At 35.5% G+C, this 23,384-nt stretch overlaps 1 protein-coding gene across 1 annotated transcript in view; it reads left to right on the top strand.

Moving 5' to 3' along the window:
* SKAP2 (src kinase associated phosphoprotein 2) overlaps positions 1 to 23,384 on the top strand; it is a 178,472-nt gene that overhangs the window by 143,220 nt on the left and 11,868 nt on the right. Inside the window, exons 10-11 of the mRNA XM_063100515.1 lie at positions 15,124 to 15,201; positions 20,641 to 20,753. Coding sequence (XP_062956585.1) covers positions 15,124 to 15,201; positions 20,641 to 20,753 — 191 coding nt within the window. The remainder of the gene's footprint in view (positions 1 to 15,123; positions 15,202 to 20,640; positions 20,754 to 23,384) is intronic.

The raw sequence follows: 23,384 nt of genomic DNA, 5'->3' as shown, positions 1-23,384 counted from the left end.
GCTTTAGGGCTTTATTCTCAATATTGTCATATCCAACATACTCATCAGTGCATTGGATGAATACACAGGCCTGCTCTCAATAGACCAAAAAGCATGGGTCAAATCTAACAAGATGAAATATGATAGGATGTCCAACTTGCTCCAAAAATCTAGTTGCACAGGAACAAGAATGGAAAGACTTGGCTTCACAGCAAATGGGAAAAACACATAGGAATTTTGGTCAACAGCTCAATATGAGTCAGCATTGTAATGTGATTCAGTCCTGAGAGTGTATGCTTTGGAAATATAAAATGACTATCAAACTGAGTTCTGGGTTAGCAGGATTTAATTTTTTTTTTCATATGGTGGATGAACAGTGTTTAGATATTTGACTACAGTTAGCCTAGAAAGTACAGGCAGCCATTCTCAAACTTTTGGTCTCAGGATACCTTTAAAACCTTAAAAAATTTTAAGGACCCCCACCACCAAAAGCTTTTGTTTACATGGATTCTGCCTCTCAACATTTATCATAATAGAAATTAAAACTAGGAACTTTTAAAATGTTTATTTATGAATGAATTTAAAAATCATGGTGATAAACCTAGTATATGTGTATATAACTTATTTGTAGGAAAAATAACCATACTTCCTCCCAAAATTAGTGAGAAGAGTATGGCATTATTTACATTTTTGCAGCTCTCTTGAATGTCTATCTTAATAGAAGACATTTAGGCTCTCATCTCGGCTTTTACATTCAATTTGTTGTGATATATTGTTTTAGTTTAAGTAGTCAACATGTGAAGAAAATTCACCTCATAGAGATCTGCTTTAATAGTCTTTGCAGGTAATTGTCGATATTCTTCTTTGATACTGTACCCAAACTCATCAAGTGCTAGTTGAAGATTATTTAGAATGTGGAAAATGAAACCATATCAATAAGCTTTTCATACTCTTTTACATTAAAGTTCATGGGTCTGTCTTTCACTTTGAATAGATCTTCTACCCATGCATGATTTTGTAACATCCTGTGTTGGTCAGTTGGAAAATACTGGTTTACTACATTACGCAGAACTTCCAAATATCAACACAATTATGAAACAATTAAAACCCACGTTTTGTTAATATCACCACTGATTTCATTAGAAAAATCTTAAATATTGGGGAGCTGTCTAGCTTGCAGTGGTGGGTATAAGTTTCTGAATTTCTAATATTTGCTTGAAGGCTCAAATGTTGTCTTTGGCAAGGAATGCTGTTAGTTGTTTTTCTTGAAATGACAAGCTCACTTTGTTTATTTTTGAGAAAATGTCTGCCAGATTCCCTAGTCTGAATAACCATAGTTTGCCTGCCAGTCATTCAAGTAAAAATGGTGGTGTATGAAGAAAAGCAGCTTGTTCAGCTCACCTCTCATACTCTTGCACATCTGGTGATACAGCAGAAGTGTTTTATGTGTTGTGATTTTGTCACACAAAATTTTAAAAGTGTATGTACTCAAGGATGATATTAGGTGAAAATAATTTTTACTACTTCATTAAGGGCATTCTTCAGTGAAACTGGTTGCTGCTGCTTTGTTTTTTAATGCTAGTGCAAGGCAGTGAAGAATACAATGACAGTTCCGTGTCACTACATTGATTTATGCTAAGATGTCAGCAGTTTTACCCATCATTGCTTTGCAACATCAGTGCAAATGTTAACATTAGTGAAAAAGGCACATAATGTCTTCGTATTATTATGAAAATAGTTTTGCCTCACAGACTCCCCCCACTCCCTGCCAAAGGGTCTTGGAAACCACTGCCAGTACAAGGGATATGGAGCCAGTAAGTCTAATGGGGATAGTTCCTCAGATGGGACTGTGCTTTTTCTTTCTTGGGTTCCTGAAAATGAGGTTAAGGCATACTGTGGGTGATGAGGATAGGCCTGCAAAGGAAACAGAGTGAAAGCCTGTAATGAATGAGCTCCGCACTGGTATATCTGCTTTTTTCCAGAGATTATAGTAGCAGTTGTAGATCCTTACAAAACAGCCATGTTACAATGAAATAATCTTAACACCAACCTATTTATCATTAGATGGCATTTTTTTTACTTAATAAAATTTAAAGCAAACCAAAAAGATCTAAGTTGAGATGAAACATTTTACTTTCTAAAAAGGGATTCAGAACAGTTTACAATGAAATTGCATATACATTTGGTATAAGAAGTGTATGGGGATAATGAAATACATATTCATTTGGGATATTCTTACTAAAAATAAGAATCAAGAAAAACCAGTAACTGAATAAAGGTGGCCTAGAAGAGGTGTTAATAGTGTTAATAGTGGTTGTGGATAGATCATGGATGATTTAAGAATTTTTTTCTTCTTTATCTCTGTTTTCTGACTTTCAGCAATGAGTAGACATTACTTTTGTAACAAGAATAATAAGAAAAAAGTTTAATTTAAATGAAAAAAGGAACTATAATTGTACCAGAAATCCAGAGCCATATAGAGGATATTATAACTGAGAAATAATTTAATTTAGACTTTCCTACTTTAAAAGAATTTTAGTATTGCAGAATTTGTTATAAATTTTAATTAAAAAGCTAAGAATTTGGGCTTTATAGGATAGCTAGAGGAATTTTGTATTATAGCATACAATGAATAATACACTGGCACAAGAAGGAGCCATGGTTCACAATTTCCCCATGCCTACAACTTTTTAGAATAGGATCATTTTCTGACTCACAGTTGCTTCTAACTGGTAGAATCTGCCCTGTTAAAACTTTATTTTTAACCTACATGCTTTCCTTGTCTGTCATAATTGCCTATAGATGATCAGGTGTATATGAGACTGTTCCTGAAACAGGGAAGTACTTCTCAAGCAGCAGAGGACTTTTTCAGAAATGTCTGTGGTGCATGTTGCACAGAAGCCCGTGCAGGGAGAAGAGTGCAGGGTGCAAGCTTGTGTGACCTTGGTCCAGTCATTCAGCACCAGTTTACTTCACCTTTTATGAAATAAGAAAATTGAAGGAGATTATATCTAAAGTTTCTTTCCCTTCTAAAATTTTTTCCTGGATCCTGTCAAATGAGATCTTTGCTTGAGTTTGAGTTTTTTCCTCAACATCCCAACTTTGATGTTAACAAATGTAATGTCTATGTGAAAAATATTTTTGCATTTTCAAATTTGCGTTTAATAAAATATAGTACAGAAATATACTATACTCTGATGGCATTTCCTTTTGCTTTTGAAGTGAAATGGTAATCTTTTCATATTAAATCTTTTAAGAAAGGAATGCCAAGGTTAAAAATTAGATTGTGTTATTGAATAACTATTGCTTATTTTATTGCTTTTAATATCATGTTAACCTTCTTGGTTGCTAAATTAATAAATTGCTGCAAAACATTAACTCCTAAGGTGATAAACTTGATACTGCATACTAATTAGGATCTTTTTCTTGAGAAGTCTGGTTATCTCATTGACCTCCCCAAATTATTGTTACAGTGCTGTGGGATAGACACTATTCTTCCTACTTTGAAGTACAGAGATGATACCAAAAGTTAGAGACAGTGTTAAGGTTTTTAACAATAGCCCCCACTTTGCCTAATTTCCAGGAGAATAAACATGACTCTAAATATGCTATTTCAGTCATCTTTATCCTTTTGTTCATTTTGAAGTTTCTGTGATGCTAAAAGGCATATGCTGGCCCTGAAATGGCCCCATGCAGGTGAGCTCGCTGGCGCCAGCTAGCCAGCGGAACCACGTGGCTCCATGTGGCCCCTCATCCTGCCTCAGACCTGTGGGGAGCACCAGCCTATGGATCTGACCCACGAAGTTTGTCCCAGCAGAACTCCATGCATTAGGGGCTCATTCTATGACCACAGAGTCTCAAATGGGAACCAAGTTGATTTAATATAACCACCACCACACTTCTGTCAAGTAAGACAGTTCATCCCCTGCAGTAGCAACCAAGGCCACTCCCCAGCCAACCTCAGTGTAATAGAAGAAGCAAACCCCCTACCAAATGACCAAGCATCAGCAAAAAAATACTAGAAGTACAAACAATAAAGAAGAAATGACACCACCGAAAGGATACAGTAATGCCCCAAAGTCAGACTCCATGGAACAGGGAATCCTTGAAATGTCTGAAAAAGAATTTCGAGTAATGATCTTAAGAAAACTTGAAGAAATAAAGGAAGACTCAATTAGAGAACACAATGAAACAAGAAAAAAACATCCAGAATATGAAGGAGGAAATCTACAAAGAGATTAATACCATAAAAACGAGTGTAGCAGAACTTCTAGAAATGAAAGACTCACTCAACAAAATAAAAAACAAAACTGAGAGTTTGGGCAGCAGGGCAGAGCAAGCAGAAGACAGAATTTCAGAGCCTGAAGATGGTCTTTTTGAAATAACTCAGGCAGACAAAAAAAAAAAAAAGGAAAAAAGAATTAAAAATAATGAGGAAAACCTAAGAGAGACAGCAGACAATCTCGAGCTCTTTAACATCCAAATTGTGGGTATTCCTGAAGGGCAGGAAAAGGGAAAAGGTATCAAAAACCTACTCAAGGAAATAGTAACAGAAAACTTCCCAGGTGCAGGGCGAGATACAGACCTTCAGATTCAGGAAGCTCAAAGGTCCCCAAACAGATTCAACCCAAAAAAGATCCTCCCCAAGACATACTATAGTTAAATTCGGAAAGCTCAAAGACAAAGAGAGAATTCTACAAGCAACAAGAGAAAAGCATCAGGTCACTTATAGGGGAACCCCCATCAAACTAACAGCAGACTTCTCAACCAAAACCCTACAAGCCAGAAGAAAGTGGAACGATATATTCAAAATACTAAAAGAAAAAAACTGCCAGCCAAGAATTCTTTACCCAGCAAGGCTCTCCTTCAGAAATGAGGGAGAAATAGTGTATTTCCCAGAAAAACAAAAGTTGTGGGAGTTCACCATCACATGACCAGCCCTGCAAGAAATTCTCAAGGGAGTCATTCATCTGGAATCTGAGTAACGGTGACCATCATCACGAATACACAAGAAAGAGCAAAACCCACAGTTAAAACAAAAATGCCAGCCAGAAAGAGAAAGAAGCCAAACCATTCCACCTTAAATCCCCAACTCACATTGAAAAAGAGAAATAAAAGGGGAAATAATGATCAAAAGATACTTAAACCACCTAAATAGCAATTAAATGAAAGGAACTAAACAACACTTCTTGATAACTACTCTAAATGTGAATGGACTAAACTCCCCATTCAAAAGACAGAGACTAACTGACTGGATTAAAAAGATAGACCCAAGTATATGCTGTCTTCAAGAGACCCATCTCATCTGTAATGACACTCACAGGCTAAAAGTGAAGGGATGGAAAAAGATATTCCATGCAAATAGAAACCAAAAACGAGCAGGAGTAGCTATTCTTATATCGGACAAAGTAGACTTCAAACCAAAAAACATTAAAAAAGACAAAGAAGTCCATTATATAATGATAAAGGGAACTATCCAGCTAGAAGACATAACAATCATAAACAGGTATGCACCCAATACTGGAGTACCCAGATACATTAAGCACACAGTCTTAGACCTAAAGAAGGAGATGGTTCCTAATACATTAATAGTGGGTGATCTGAACACCACTCTCTCCATATGGGACAGGACTTCCAGGCAACAAGTCAACAAAGAGACACAGGATTTAATCTACACCCTAGACTAACTGGACTTGGCAGATATATACAGAACATTTCACCCAACAGCTAAAGAATACACTTTCTTCTCATCAGTTCATGGTACATTCTCCAGGATGGACTATATATTAGGCCAAAAATCTAGTCTCAGCAAATTTTTAAAAATTGAAATCATTCCAACAGTCTTTACAGACCACAGTGGACTAAAACTGGAGATTAATAATAAGAAAATTGCTGGAAGATATACAAATACATGGAAAATAAATAATAGGCTCCTGAATGACCTATGGGTCCAAGAAGAAATTAAACAGGAAATCAAAAAATTTCTAGAAACTAATGAAAATAAAGATACATCATACCAAACTTGTGGGATACTGCAAAAGCAGTAATAAGAGGGAAATTTATGGCAGTAAATGCTTATATCAAAAAAATGGAAAGACTCTAAATAAACAACCTAATACTGCACCTGAAAAACAACAATCAATCCAATCCTAAAGGTAGTAGAGAGAAAGAAATAATTAAGATCAGAGCAGAACTGAATGAAATAGAGACCCGAAAAACAATAGAAAAGATTAACAAAACTAAAAGTTGGTTTTTCAAGAAGATAAAATAGACACACCATTAGCTAGATTAACAAAAAAAAGAAGAGAGAAGACCCAAATAACAAAAATCAGAAATGAAAAGGGAGACATTACAACTGACAGTGCAGAAATACAAAGAATCATTAGAGACTATTATAAACAACTGTATGACAACAAATTTGAAAATCTGGAAGATATGGATAAGTTTCTAGACACATATAAATTACCAAGACTGAACCAAGAAAAGATAGAAAACCTGAACAGACCAATAACAAGCAAGGAGATTGAAGTGGTAATTAGCAATCTTCCAACAAAAAAAAGTCCAGGTCCGGATGGCTTTACAGCTGAATTCTATCAAACTTTTAAAGAGGAGTTAATACAAATTCTCATGAAACTGTTCCAAACAATTGAAACAGACTCTACTCTCCCAAACTCATTCTATGAGGCCAACATAACTCTGATACCAAAACCAGATAAAGACACAATAAAAAAAGAAAATTACAGGCCAATATCCTTGATGAACCTAGATGCTAAAATCCTCAATAAAATATTAGCAATTAGAATACAGCAATATATTAAAAAAAAATTATACACTATGATCAAGTGGGATTCATCCCAGGGATGCAAGGATGGTTCAACATACAAAAGTGAGTAAATGTGATACATCACATCAACAAGCTCAAGGACAAAGACCATATGATCATCTCAATAGAAGCTGAAAAAGCATTTGACAAAATTCAACATTCCTTCATGATAAAGACTCTCAACAAATTAGGTATAGAAGGAAAATTTCTTAAAACAATAAAAGCCATTTATGACAAGCCCACCACTAGTATTACTCTAAATGGGTAAAAATTGAACTCCTTCCCCTTAAGGACAGGAACAAGACAAGGATGTCCACTCTCACCACTTCTGTTCAACATAGTACTGGTGGTACTAGCTAGAGCAATCAGGCAACAGAAAGAAATAAAGGGAATCCAGATTGAAGAAAATGGAGTCAAACTTTCCCTGTTTGCAGATGACATGATACTATATATAGAAAAACCTAAAGACTCTATCAAAAAACTCCTAGAGCTGATTAATAACTTCAGTAATGTTGCAGGATACAAAGTAAATGCCTAGAAATCAGTAGCATTTATATACTCAAATAATGAATTAACAGAAAGAGAAATAAAGAAAGTAAGCCCATTTACAATTGTCACCAAAAAAATATGGTACCTAGGGATCAATTTAACCAAGGAGGTTAAAAATCTCTACAATGAGAATTACAAACCTCTTCTGAAAGAAATTAAAGAAGACACAAAAAGATGGAAAGATATTCCATACTCTTGGATTGGAAGAACTAACATTGTGAAAATGTCTGTACTACCCAAAGCGATCTACAGATTCAGTGCAATCCCCATTGAAATACCAATGACATTCGTCACAGAAATGGAAAACACAATCTTACCTTTCATATGGAAAAACAAAAGACCCCGAATAGCCAAAGCAATCCTGAGCAAAAAACAAAGCTGGAGGCATAACTCTGCCTGACTTCAAATTATGCTACAAAGCTGTTGTAACCAAAACAGCATGGTACTGGTATAAAAATAGACATTCAGACCAGTGGAGTAGAATAGAGAACCCAGAAATCACTCCTCAGGCTTACAGCCATCTGATATTAGACAAAGGCAACAAAAATCTACATTGGGGAAAAGATTGCCTCTTCAACAAGTAGTGCTGGGAAAACTGGATATCCATATGCAGAAGAATGAAACTAGATATGCATCTCTCACCATACACTAAAATCAACTCAAAATGGATTAAAGACCTAGGTATAAGACCCAAAACTGTAAAATTACTAAGGGAAAATATAGGTGAAACACTTTAGCAGTTAGGTCAGGTTACAGGTTTATGAACATGAGCCCAAAAGCAGAAGCAGCAAAAGAAAGGGACTATATCAAACTAAAAAGTTTCTGCACAGCGAAAGAAACAATCAACAGAGTGAAAAGACAACCTACAGAGTGGGAGAAAATTTTTGCCAGCTATGCATGTGACAAGGGACTAATATCCAGAATATACATAGAACTCAAGCAATTATACAGTAAAAAAATTAGACCCAATTAAAAAAATGGGCAAAGGAGCTGAATAGACATTTTTCAAAGAAAGAAAGACAAATGGCCAACAGATACATGAAAAAATACTCAACATCACTAGTCATCAGGGAAATGCAAATTAAAACCACACTGAAATACCACCTCACTCCAGTTAGACTGGCTATGATCAAAAAGATGGTGAATAGCAAATGTGGCGAGGGTGTGGAGAGAAGGGAACACTACTGCACTGTTGGTGGGAATGTAAATTAGTACAATCACTTTGGAAAACAATTTGGAGGTTTCTCAAACAACTACAGATAGATCTTCCATATGATCCAGCAATTCCTCGTATATATCCAGAGGAATGGAAATCATCATGTCAAAGAGATACCTGCACTACCATGTTTATTGCAGCTGTGTTTACAATAGCCAAGATATGGAACCAACCTAAATGTCCATTAATAGATGATTGGGTAAGGAAACTGTGGTATATATACACTATGGAATACTACTCTGCCATAAAAAAAGAATGAAATACTCCCATTTGCAACAACATGGATGAATCTGGAGAAACTTATGTTGAGTGAATCAAGCAAAGCACAGAGGGATAAATACTGCATGTGCTCACTTGTAAACGTATATGGAAGCTAAGAGAGAAAGGAAGGCAGGAAAGAAAGACCACAGTAGTCCCATGATCCAACAGAGGGAGGGAACATTCCTAGGGCTACAAATTGGAGTTGAGGGGAGAGTGGGAAGGGGAGGGAAGTTGGAGGATAATTGGAAGGGGATAAAGGGTACAAAAGCAATTTCTGGTAATGGGTATGCCCCCATTATGAATCTGGCCCCCACATCATGGGCAGGAGGGGGGGGACAGTCAGCTTTGTATCTCATGGATATTTGAAATAAATAAATAGATAGATAGATAGATAAATAAATAAATAAAAAGAGGCACATGCATATATCTTTATAAAAATATGCATTTTACTGCCATAAAATGTCAGCCTATTAATAGATAGAAAAATCCTTCAGAAGCCAATAGTCTAGATTTATAGGCCCTTAAGGAATTCACTTTCCTCCATTGTCATAATTCTGAATCTCTTGCCCGAGTGCCTTTGACTTTACTCTTGGCTTTTCCAGCCCTTCCACCATCCTTCAGAGCTTGCCACAGGTCTTGGAAGAAAAGAGGGACAAGGTGCCATTTGTGTAAATTCTCCCAGCATTTCTCCCTCCTTTCACACTGTACCACTAGGACCAGTCATTGGAGTCTTCAGTCCCTTGGTGCTGTCTGTTGCATCTCCTCCCACTCAGGGGCATCTTGCTTGCAGCACCCTAGAGCCTGAGCCCTTGATGAAATATGCAGGATAGCCCATTGCTCCATAATGCAGGTGAACTTCTTTCAGACCTTTGTGTGTAGAAAGACTCACCATTACAGCTCCATTTAAGCATGTTTTTCTTATTAAAATTAAGTGAGAAAGAAAAGCTGGCTGGCTTAGAAAAGAATCTGTTTTCAATTAGGAGTTGTGTTAGAAACCTTTACTAAGTATCAAATACTTTATGCTAGTTTTAGGAGCAGTTGAGTGTGTGAAAAGCTAGAGGTAGGGAAGGAGAGCTGGGAGAATAGAAAGGAGAAGACCACGTGTTTTGGGCATACCACGTAGCAATTATGTTTCTAAATCAGTGCTAAAAAGATTGCTTAACCTAAGATGTACTTCAGATACTTCGCTGTGCAGTATAGAACCTGTCCTCCTATGTGCAAATGTTTTCCAAGTCCACAAACAGCCAATATTTAAATAAAATTTTAGGACCCAATCCATCTATAAATTGAAGATTTTTAATGAAAATCGAGGAAGAGATACTATGGCTTACATGCCTAGCATTTAAATCCCAGCCCATGTTAAGAGGACACTTTAAAAAGTTCATGTAAAGATTCATATTATCTTTTGCTTCTATTTTTCCATGAAGTTTTTGAAGTACCCTTGTACTAACTGGATGTATAAACCTGGAAAAGTTATTCAAGCTCCATAAATTCCATTTTTTGTATTCATAAAATGATGTTGGTGAAGTACCTACTATTACCTCTTGGAATTGTTATGAGGATTTAGTTACATAATGTTTATTTATTTATTTATTTATTTATTTTGTCTTTTTTTGTGACCGGTAAGGGGATCGCAATCCTTGGCTTGGTGTCGTCTGCACCGCGTTCAGCCAGTGAGCGCACCGGCCATCCCTATATAGGATCCGAACCCACGGTGCTCCCAGCGCCGCACTCTCCCGAGTGTGCCACGGGGTTGGCCCTACATAATGGATATAAGTACATATAGTATGAACATTTAAGAAATAAATATTAACTTTTCTTAAGAAAAATATATAATTACATAATCAAATAAAGCCTGGGCAGTTAGAGATCTAAACTCAAACTTTATTTCAGAGTCTAACTTTTGATTCTATGTTTTTTGTCTTTTAAAATACATTATAATTCAGTAAAGCTGTTTTCTGAAGGTGTTCACCGAGTGAGGTAATCATTGTGCGAGTCAAAGATTTTCTTAGGTTTTCTTACTCTTCTCTCTGGAAGAGATGATAAAAATCAATCCCCAGACCTGACGTGAACATCACACACCCTAACTTGGTTCTAACAAATTGTTTTTAGTCTTTTTCAAGCAATGTCAGCTAAACGTGTCATTTGCTTACCACTTTTTAAATTTTGATTATTTGTCCTAAAAATACGAACATTAGCAAGCCAGAAATAGCTATTTTGTAAAAACTGCATAGCTAGACAGATTTGTGATCCTTATTAGGGTAATAATCCATCTGTTATGGAACTGGATCAATTGGTAAATTAAATTGATTAATCTAAAAGGAAGAAGAAGAGGTCATGACTTTTCCCACAGTAAGCATTTCTTCAAATGGTAGTCATCCTAGAAAGATTTGGGAAGACTCAGATATTTGAATCTTCCCAAATTATTCTTTCTCTCTGTGCTCAACTCAGAAAGATTGCCAAATATCTATTAAAAAGAGGGCGAGATGCAGTTTATGCTTTTGGATTCTATAGGGTCTGATTGCTCCTTGAAGTTTCATTTTTCTCACAGGGTTTAATGTTAAAACCTTTTGATGAACATTTCTAATACTTGTTGATTAGTAAACATGTGACCATGTTTGAATTATCTTCTGCATTTAGTTTGCTTTACTGTTATTTTCATCTTGTCTGATCAAAAAAAAAAAATCTGATGATTCTTCTCTAACAATGTGTGATTGGAATAATAACTTCACATGTTGAAGAGTTTTGTGCTGCAGCTGAGAGGCATGTAAATACAAGCTGCTTTTTGCAAGAAGCTTCCAGATTTGCAGTATGATTGCTATGGAAACCACATAATGAAAACCGTATAACCATCTGTGTAGTTTGATGGCTTTTACTGCATAGCTGAGCTGTTTTTATTTACTGTTATTAAAATGTTGAATGGAATATATTAACCCACAAACATAGACTGTTTGAGGTATTAATTAGTATTGTATAACAACATTGTGCCTTAACACCAAAATAAAATGTGTTTAATAATAAACCTAAATAAAACAGCATGTGAGTATGTATATTTCTAATATATTGTAAAGGTGATTATTGCTAAGAATTTTGATCATTTGTCCTTACAAATGGAGAAGTTTGCTCTGTTAATAAATGAATATATTAGGATTTATTTTCGTGATTTTTTAATCCATTTGTTCACTCAGTATTTATTGAATATCTCCTTTGTGCCAGGTTCTAGTCAAAGTTTAGTCTGAAAGTATTTTTCCCCTTAATATTTAAACACACACACCAGATTTAATTTTCTTGTCTGTTATATGGAAGGTGTTTGTATTTTAGCCCAAAATAAAATTAGTTGTTTCAATATTAAGAAAAATTGGTGTATGAAATGCTTTGACCTAAAAATATCAGTGCTAGGTTTGAAATGTAAAAAGAAACTGTTTTTAATGAGCATCTCATCTTCTAAAATACTGCTTATTAGATAGCATCTTGCATGGATTTCAATTTGGATATTTCACATTAAATATTGATACTTAAGTAAATATTTTTAGTACCATTATTCTGGTAATTTACGAATATATTTCTTAAGGACAAAGCTCTCTGACACCAATATACAATCCCCAGCACACACTATAGGCACTTTAATTTTAATAAAATAATAATAAATTTATAATAATAAATTCTTTTCTAAATTCATTGTTAACTTTGCCAAAGAGCAGAGTTTTTCCATTTAATTGTAATTAATTTTTATAATATTTTGATGCTGACTTCGGGTGGTGAGTCTAAATCCCACAGTCTCTTAAGAAAAACCAAGAGTAGTGCTTACTATATTGATGTGGTTATGGCTTTTGATTGACTAAGGACAAGTGCCCTTAACTACTTTTTTAATTACCTCTTTATTGTTGAGTATATGACCAAATTGGAAGAGGAGTGGGAGCTAAGGAAAGAGAAAGTATGAAAGATAAGGAAAGCTTTCTCCTTCACCTTTTAGAAAATTAACTAGCTGTAAAATGAGTAGGTTGGACTAAATGACTGTAAATGTTCTTTCTGTCTTTAAAATTTATATGAAAACACCCTATTAACCCATTTTTCATAGTTAGTCCTTGAGGTTTGGCATAATTGTTGTAAAAGAAAAAAGGGACAGGATTTTGTATTAGACTTTTTATTAGGTCTTCTATTTGTTTATTACTATTTGACCAAACCCTAATAAATTGCCAACATTAGGTTCGACAATATGTATAAAGCACCAAATATTTCCAGCTGTTCCTTATATGAGAGCTTTCATTATTTTGTTTGAATTGTGTTACAAAAATTCAAACTGATTATATTTGTCTTGTAAGTACAGTAACTGTCAAGCTTGATTTAAATGCTGATTTTGATTAATCACTATTTAAAATTTGCAGGAGACTCCCAAATTTACACCTGCAGTCCTGACCTCTTTACTTTGCAGTTGCCCCTGGACATTTTCTCTGGGTTGCCCCACCAGCACATTAATTCCTCATGTCAAAAACACAACTCCTTGTGTTCCCCCAGCAAGACATTATCTTGGCTATTTTCTCAGTTAACTAAGCTCAAACCCTGAGCCATCTTTGTTTGATCTTTTTTTCCCCCTCACTCCTTCACATCCATTGAGGCACAAAACTTATCGATTCTAGTTCCTTTACCTCTCATAACCATTTTCTTTCCATTTCCTCCGCCCCTTCAGTTCAGGACTTCCTTCCCCTTTATCTAGAGTAGTTTCTCTCCCTGCCCATGCTCTAAGCTACGTGAGAGAGGACCATTTCTGAAGCATAGTTTCAGTCCTGCCTGCCCTTTTTCTGCTCAAAAACCTTCTAGGGCTGTTATTGCCCATCAGATAAAAGTCTAAAGTCCATAACAAGATGTTCATGGCCTCTGAACACCTGGTACAGATACTAACCTTATCTTCCATCTTGTTTTTCCCCCACAAGTACCACATTCTTTAGTCAAAATGAATGTGACTGTGCATTGTTCTTTTAAAGTTCATGCCTTTCCCTCTGCCCGGAAATATCCTTCTTTCCATCTCTCTTCAAGTTTTCTTTATCCCTCAGAGCCCTCATGGTATTCCCCAGTTGCGTGGTTTCTCCTCCGCAATCCTTCAGTTCTTCGTACCTCACTTGTCAGGCTTAGGTCCCTTAGCCCATTTTCCTTTAGATCTTGTCTTCTATCCCGTCTAGGCTGTCAGATTTCTGAGGGCGGAAGCTCCCTATTGCCCTTGCCTCCTTGGTAAATCCCCTGTCTATAACAGATAGTTAAATATTCAAAGAAAACTTATCGATTGGTTGATTTAATATATTTCGCATCTTTTTCTTTAAAGTTTTAGGTTTTTCTTGAAATTGTGATTCTTTTTTAACCCAATTTTTCTCTAGCATGCCATTTGTTTGGATGTCCTGCCTTAAGTATTTCTAAATCATATGTAAAGCCTTAGATGGGGAAAGTGGTAATGTAATAAATATATTTTTTTGGTGTAAAATAATCAGTTTATTGACTCTCTTTAAAACTTTTCTTATTTAATTTTACCATATTTCTTCCCATAACTCAGGGAAGGAATGTGATGGAAGAATGTGGAAAGAATATAGGTAAAGCACTGACTATATGTAAGATAAAGAACGTGGACTTTTTAATCACAAACCTAAGTGTGAATAATACAATTTTGAAGTTACCTTACCTTTTGAGTCTCAATTTACTTATCTGTAGAAAGAGAGTTTAAAAATTTTATCTATGAAATCTTAACAACTACCATAGTGCATAGCATGTAGTGGGTCCTCAATATAATTTGGGGGGAATTACCTTGAAGGGTGAGGGTCCTTCTAATATCCTGCTGTGAAGTTTAAGTGAGAAAACATGAAAGTATCTAGTACTCAGTAAATGATTTATAGATTAACTGTATTTTATAGCACACATTTTCTCCTTACTGTATTGATGTTTTAGAGACCATGATGTTACCTGTGATACTCCTGCACACAGTATAATATAATATATCAGTATAGTGCTGGGTGTTATTTTACTGGATTTAAAACAAAATATGCAATGCATTAGTGTATATACGAACTTTTAGTAAAAGCTAAGTACTCAAGCCAACTGGTAAGGTTGTTATTTGGAAATAGCTAGTGGTTTATTTTTTCAGTGTTAGATTATTGAAAAAGAAATGTGAATGTTGAGTAGTTTCATTCTTTGGAAAATAATTCTTACGTGTTATAAACTTTTGTTGTTGTTGTTCTTAAAATGGGGCAAGTACTGTATGGTTATCTCTGAGGAAATGCTTCAGTGTGCCATCGATATTGTTTCTTTATAGAGGAGGAAGAGGACAGTGCTTCGGTGAAAACTGAAGAACAGAGGAAGATGAGTCAGGACAGTGTTCATCACACCTCAGGTAATGAATTGCATAGCTTCCTGGCAAAGCTTATTTTGGTTTTGTTCACTTTCATTTTAGCTGCTTTCTTACTGCTCTAAAGACATTTACACAGCTCCTCTGAGTTGGCTCGTTTGGTCTGGGTATCTTATGGCTGATAAGCTGCTTAGTCCCATTTAGGATGCATGAAAACCACTTGAGAAGGATTTATAAAGTAAGCCAATTTATACAAGGTATTCCTTCCTGAATTACTTTGTAATGACTCAATTAGCTTTCATTTCTGCACAAAGGAGATTTAGTTGCATAAATTAGCTTATCATCATTGAGGAGGTGTCACTGCTAAAGGACAGTTTATAGATACAACATGCAGTTGCTGTCAAACCTATAAGAATGTAATATAGACATCTGTGTACACTTTGTGCTTGAGCAGAACAGACTTCTGCCATTCAGAGACTAACAGGGGACAACAAGTTGCCCAGGGGACTGGCAATGTAGACATCTCTGAAAAGGTCAACTTGACACAGGCTCTGACAATCGACCCACAGCTCTGTCTTCTTTGATAAAAATCAGATAAACTTAAGACTGCTAATTGATCTGCAGCCTGTTTAAATGTTGGCCATGCATATCTTCATTGCATATGATTAACACAGAAAGCAAATGAATTGGGTAAGAAATGCCAGAGTCCAGTGACAGCAGCTTAAAAATTAGAAAAGGACACTGGTGGCCTAGAAGGCTAGGAAGGATGTTCCTCTTATCCATTTCCATTTGGCACATGGCCCCAAGTACTAATTATGACTGAGACTGGAAAAATAACTGCACACACTATGTACAAAATCACATGATATGGGCAACTTTTCTTGCTTCTTGTTATTTCCAAATAGCTGGTGATAAACCATATCTGTAGTGCAAGCATGAGGTTAGTTTTGATAAACCAGCAATTATTTTACACAGAAAGAAGAGAAGGACTGCCTTCTTATCAGGACTTTACACCTCTTCATAGCCACATGTCAGCTGAGGCAAGGTCTGCCATATCATCTCCGTGTCCTGCAAAGAGCTGGAGTTGGGGTCACCTTCCCCTCTCTGATATGTCCATACATCACTCTTTCAAGCTGTCAGAGGCAGGGTGGACAAGAAATGCGTGTTCAGGAAGTAGCTTTCCAGAGTCCTTCCTACTGTGACATGTGGAAAGGAAACAGAGGCCTGATTCTGGACCTGGACAGGAAAGCAGGAGCAGGTTGCTGCAAAAGGTTTTGGTTTGCTTTTTTCAGAAAGGAAGCGAGGACAAAGTCATTAGATGTTAGCACTCCAGTCCTGTGAAATGCAGCTATAAAACACTGAAGCTAAGCGAAACCTTGCAGGTTATGTTCAATGGTAGTTTAAGTATGTATTATGTATCATGAAGCTTCTGCCAAAAGCATGTAGTTTCCTTTTAAATGTCAGTGAAGGTATAAAAAGTAGACACATATCGATATTTTTTCCACAGATACAAATATTTTGGCTTAAAGCAATTATATTCTTCAAAAACTATTTTAAAGTAACAATCTCCCAAATGTTTGCCTTTGAGGGTAAGGAAAAAAAAATCAGTTTCCCTCAAGGGAATGCAATAAGTAGATCTAGCTTTTCATGCAATAGCTATAAAGCACTACAATAATTCTTATCTTTAGTGACATGAAATTCTTTTCAAGCAGCAGTTTTAATGCTTTTGCATAGCGGTGATCTTTGCTTTCTTCCCTAGGCTGTCAAAGATGTAACACTAGAAGTTTGTTTGCTACGCAGGGCAGTGAGTTGACAAGGGTATTACTATCTTGCTGAGCATCACATGACATGAACTTCTAACCTTGCTCAAGAATGTATATATTTTCCACATTGACAAAAAAAAAAAAAATCACAGAATGTTCTAATTTTAAATATGTAAGCGAAAACAAAATTAATCTTGTGTTTCTTATAAGTTTCTTCATGTTCAAGCTTATATATCTTGTGTGTGTGTATCCCTTTGAGTTTTTTTTTTTTTTTAACATTGTAGAATATGCTTACCTTTCTAAAATAGTTTTTAAACCTCTAACACCCAGGCAGAGAGTCTTTGTTTTCTTATTATACATTGTCATCATGTTTTTAAAATCTTTTCATTCTTGCAAAAGTATTTCCAATGTTTATGTGTTTAGTTTACACTTTTATAACAATTCTATTAGCTTGCCCTATGACCTTTTTTTGTATGTTTTTAAAAGCAAGAGCAAGTACATTGTTTAAATTCTTCACAGGCTGGCTAATTTATTTTTTTCTTTCTTACCTTCTATTTTAATCCTTCATGCCTCTCAGGACAGGAAAAATAATAAGGTGATTTTTTTATTTTTATTTTTTGTAATTTAAAAAATATGGATCATGATGTGGAATAAGAAAATTAATTCATGTAGTAAAGACAGCTAAACAGACTTGATTTGTATTTCAGAATGTGTGTTTACAACATTATGCTCCATCCTATTTTTAAAAAAAAATACTCATCTTACACGGATTATTCAGTGTATAGGTCAACAGTGTTAACTTTTGCAAACCTACTGTGCTTTTGAAGCTATATCTATGCTTAATTTTGTGTGTATGTTTAGCCATACTTAACATTTTAAAATGTAAACCAAATGAGCTTGCTGCTCTCTAAGGAACAAGACAATTTCTAATTTTTATGTCCAGATTTCTTATCAAGAATTCACACATTACTTTCCTGAGGAGACTAAGGCTAAAAAACATATACTGCCAGGTTTTCTCCCTAGTTGTGATTTTTCTACTTTATAACTAGTATTGCATGCTGATAAAGAATAATAAATTGTATGCACATGTAATTGTGTGACATAAACAGGTTATTTTTTAACACGGCTCACATATGGGGCACAGAAATGAGGTTGATCTTTGGGTAACATCATCATCAAGGTTATAGAAAGCACAGTTGAAATGCATCTTCTTTCTAGTATTGCCAAATCACTGGCTCTGTTGCCTATTTATAGCAGTGAGATTTAATGAAATGCTCATGATGCACATCTAGGGAGAGATGCATCTTGCACACGGTGGGGGTCTCTCTTCCCCTCATGTGTTCCTGTAACTCCCATTAGTGTTAATGGGAGTTTCACCAAGTGCATCGAGGGGAAGAGAGACCCCAAAGTGATAAGGATTATGTGTTAGAAATCACCATATAGTTTTCTTTCTCTTCTTCACCCTCTACCCCCCTCCCCCAAGAATCTCTTGAGTGAGAACTATTGTGAGAGAATGTGAAAAAGAGATCAGTCTGGAAAGCTGTGGAGCCCACTGGGATGCTATAGCTAAGCCAAAACTTCTCTAGTTATTAGCCGTGGTTTTATTTCTTGCATCGCTTTGGACCAAGCCTAAGGCTGAGCAGCACAGGGAACAGACAGGAGCCTTGACTGGGGAAACAAGCTATTTAGATCCTTTTGCCTCCTGGCCAGTTACTGTGGGGGATGGCCTTGCATGTGAAATGATGTCATCCTCTCTTTGCTCTAATTCCTTGACTTTTAAGCTGACACTGACGGACTGCATGGGGCGCAACATTTGACCCATTTAGCAGTTGATTTAATCTGACTAGAATGTTTCAACTTCTAAATCTCTATTTGTCGCAATAAGTGGTTTTTAAAGGAAATCAGTCACTTTATTATTAAGTGATTTTTTTTCCCTACCAAAAAAAAAAAAAAATTGACAATGTTTGGAGTGATCTGGCCTGCCAGAGTGCCCTCTAGTGTCCATTTATGGAGTTTATTTAATATATGTGTGGGGGAAAAAAATGTAATGAAGGGTGGCCACAAGCATTGTTGGTTTTTGGTTGGATTCCCAGGCTTGTGTACATCCCTGCTGGTATCAGTGATGAGTGCTCAAATGCCAGTGTGCAGAAATCAGTAAGGTGTCTCCCCCGCTCTCCGTCTGTCTCCCTTCTCTTCCTCCTTTCCTCCCCCTCCCACTGTCCCTCTCTCTTTTTTAATTCCTAGAAAACAAGAGAAAAAATTTTAATAGGGGGATTTTTCTAGGTTCTTATTTTCTAGTTCTTTATTTTCTTACAAGTAAATTGAAAAGTAGCATTCTAATTATCCAAATATTGAGACTCCATATTATTCAGATTCTCTTTTTTGGCTTTAAAAAATGTTTTAGATATTAAAGAGAATTTTAAAAATTTTTAACATACCTAACACTTTGTGTAAATCACAAACTATGTGTAATAAGACGAACACCCTAATTACATGCTAATGTGACTAGTTGTGTTGGAATTGCCAAGAAGCCTGCTGTTTGAGAGCCATATAAAAAAACTAAGATGACAACCCTGTTCCAGCATGTGTCTCCACAGTTATCTCCTCAGAATTCAAAGATGACATTCCAATGATGGAAGCTGTCAGCATGTATATGTTCTGCCTGGCCAGTGAATACACGGACATCTTATTGATATTACTGGCATTCTTTTTGCGTTAACTCATCAAAACTCAATAATCATGAAATTAAAAACAGGAAACAGTTCTCAGTGTAACAAAAGCATCCAGTGTGTTTAACTCTGCATTTCAGTGCTGTGTTTTAGGAGACCCACATTGTATAAGTGACAAAGCATTTATTACCCTGTTTATTGTGGTATTACTGAGCAGAGAGCACTAAATAATCAATCAGTTAATGGTCTGTATGGCAGTTTGAGCACATCACATCCATTGTGCTTATGCTGTTAGAAGGATGAGCTGGTAACTCCAGTATATGTTGCATGTTTATTCAGAGCCTAATGTCCTAAACTGGGCTGTCAAAATCTGTTGAAAAATGCAGCTTCAGCATTGGTAATATCGAAGTTGCTGAAATATTTTAGAGATAACTTTGAGAGGCTTTGGGTATAAATATCCCCAAAGAAAAAAGCTGTAATTAACCTTTATATTATTTCCACTTTATCCTCTTCCTTTAACCAGCTTTAGGTTTTATGATTTTTTAAAAAATTTGGTTCTCTTTTTGATTTTACATTTGTACATTAGCTCCTTTATTATTATTTTTATAAAGTGTCCCAAATTCTGTGAGATGGTTATTTCACAATGTGTTTGTCACATATCATGGATATTGCTCATTGTGAAGTATAGCAGTCTCATCTTCAAAATGTGTCGCAAGTGGGCTTAGGTTTGTTATATGAAATAAGTGGGAAGCAACTTTTAGGTGCTGGTTTGATGAGAACATGTTCCAATTATAGGTTTTAGATAAAAGGAAGGGAAAGAAAAAAAGGCATTCAGCATCAGATCTCTTTGAAAATGATCTTAAATAGATGATAGTAAGAAGTAGGATGTAGTACATTCTTGTGTGAATGTAGTAAAATGTTTAAGTCAGGACAGAATTTTTTTAGACTTTTTGGTGGTCTGAGATGGCCCTTTAATTTATATTGGTTCAATTTTAAATGAAGGCTCATTACATGAAAGTTCTAACTCATGCTTTCTCTTTCTTTTTTCCTAGGAGATAAAAGCACTGATTATGCTAATTTTTACCAGGGTTTATGGGACTGTACAGGAGCTCTTTCTGATGAATTGTCATTTAAGCGGGGAGACGTGATTTATATTCTTAGCAAGGTAAGAAGATACCCCAAAATGACAACTGTAAAAAGGGAATACAAAGCTCAATTTTTATGCATGTGGTTTTACAACACTAGGGAAAAATGCCAATTGGAATTCTTCTAGGTCCTTGTTAACAATTGGGAGTTCACAATAATTAATTATTTTGTCAAGTGAAATATAATCACATTTTAAACACAATCAGATAACAGGATTCAACTTAGCAGTGTGTTTACCTATCACTTCAGCCCTTGGCTCACGTCCATCGCTGCTTTCTCCAGAAACAATATACTTATGTGAAAGTTAACATTGTAAGGTATTAGGTTATTTATTATGTTTTTCTTTCCTCTTCCTTTTTATTCTTCTGTGTGCTTATTCTGATTTTGTCTGCTATTCACTACTGGAAACACTGTGTTTATAGAACAAGTTTTTCATCTTTATGTAAATACATTGGGTGTTCCGACAATTTAAAAGAAATGCATTTCTATTCAGACAGGTTTAGGTAATTTTTTTTCAAGTTTAACATACTGATTTATAAACATAACGGCAAAGTATATTGCTATGAATTTGTCTTTATATATATATATAAATCTTTGTCTCTGCTTCTTAAGATACTGGATTATTCAAAATCTTTCTGTCCTTGATCTAAAAGTCAAGTTTCTTATTGTGATTACACTTCTGATAACATGTGTGAGCTCTCTTAATTTTCATATTTTAATTTCCCCTACTGTAATATGGGGATTTTAAAAAAATCTCCCACTCTCTATTTTATGAGGCTATTTTAGAAACAAATGATGTATGGAAACAATTTAAATATAAGTAGAGAAATTTTAAATAAATCATAAGTCTAGGCGTTTAATGTGGTTTTTTGACTAGAAATATTTTGGACTTTTCTGAGAGATAATATGATTTAGATATAGAAGAGAACTTGGAAATACGGTCACATAGTGAATTTTTAGCACTAGATGACTGGTGCATAAAATCATTACACAAAGAATCACAGAATGTTAGAGTGAGGGGGTCTTAGCAATGATCATACATTTTTGGTTTTGCAGATAAGGAAACTTGGCTCAAGAAAGTGCCAGAGCCAGATAGGTGTTTTGACTCTCAGACCAGTGTTTTTCCCTCTATTTTCTTTTTTGTGCTCTTTCCTTCCCTCCCTCCCTCCTACCTCACCCCTTTCTTCCTTTTTCATTCCTTTCTTTCTTCCCTCTTTCCTTCCTTCTCTCCTTCTCTCCTTCTTTCTGTCTAATTTGAAACCATCATAAAGCACATACAATGTGCCAAGACACATTGTACACACCAGGAATCCAAAAAGAATAAGATATAAGCACTTGCAATTTAGTAAATAACATAGAAGACATTGGATTGTATACTTTAGACAGGTATATTTTAAGGCATGTTTATTATACCTCAGTAAAGCTGTTTTTAAAAAGCAATAAAAAAAAAAAAAAAAAGATATAAGCACTTGTAGGTTATTGGGGAAAGAAATATTTAGTGAGTAAATACAGCCAGCTGTGATAATTGCTAGTTAAGGTGCCCAGAGCCAAGACTTGTCACTTATTTTCCTCAGTCCTCTGCTCATTAGTGTAGGCTTTTTGTTTGTTTGTTTCCAGAAAGATGCTTTCAGTTCATGGAAGCTATAGATAAGCCACATTGCAACTCCTGATTAAACCTGTTGTTGAGCATTTAATTGTCCTGAGTTAAGACAACAGCTTTTTAATTATTTAATATAAAAATTAAACTGATTGGTTTCAGTTCTTGTCAAGAAACTCTCTTGGAATCATTCTCAAATTTACTCAGCTCACAGTTTCTTTAACCAATTTAGCTGCAATTGTGTATAAAATTAAAGGTTGGCTAGCTTCCACTTGGAATTTCAGATTATGGGGGTAAATGGCATATACCCATTATACTCCTTTTGCAAGTATGAAACTTATGAAACCCACGTGGATCTGTTCTTAAAACCTCCTTTATGAATCAGGTTGTCTTTGTCATTGAAAGCCTAGGTGGAGCCCCAACCTCCAGGATCAGCTGTGAAACAAGCAGCATTCCTGTAGGTATGCCATTGACTCAGAAAATCATTTTCTGTTAACATGAAATTAAAAGTATAATCATAGGTGTATGTCATACTTCTAGGATTCTGGGAGAGACGGTTCCTGTTCTCACAAAACTATGTTGTGGAGATGGTAGTTTTATTTGTGAAGCCTGATCATAGAACTAAGCTTAGAAGTGGTCCCTTGGTGGAATTTGGACATATCCTGGGCCATTGACAGGTATCTTGGCTGTTGGTAGTCAGGTTACTTTGGGGTTGAGTATATGTTTATGAAGACTCTTGTTTTCCCACCTTGCTTTGAGCAAGTTTAGATAGGAATCTATGGAGACTTTCTAATAATTTTTATTGGTTTGGCCTTCCAGTTTTATCAAAATTTTGGCAAACACATACCATAAGTTAATACCATAAATTCACTTAATATGTGAATGATGACTGCAATTTTGAATGCTTGGTATTACTATAAATTAAGAACCAAGGTGATTAATTGAAGAGAGCAAAAAAGTGCTAAAAGGCTGTTTCTAGTTCAAGGTAGAGCCAATGTTATGTACTGATAGATTTTTTTAAAGTACAATTAGTATAGAAATTGCTAGCATTAT

This window comes from Cynocephalus volans, chromosome 6 (assembly GCF_027409185.1).
Source record: "Cynocephalus volans isolate mCynVol1 chromosome 6, mCynVol1.pri, whole genome shotgun sequence".
NCBI lineage: Eukaryota > Metazoa > Chordata > Mammalia > Dermoptera > Cynocephalidae > Cynocephalus > Cynocephalus volans.
Note: the sequence above shows the minus strand (reverse complement) of the source record. Positions and strands in the feature narration are given on the sequence as shown.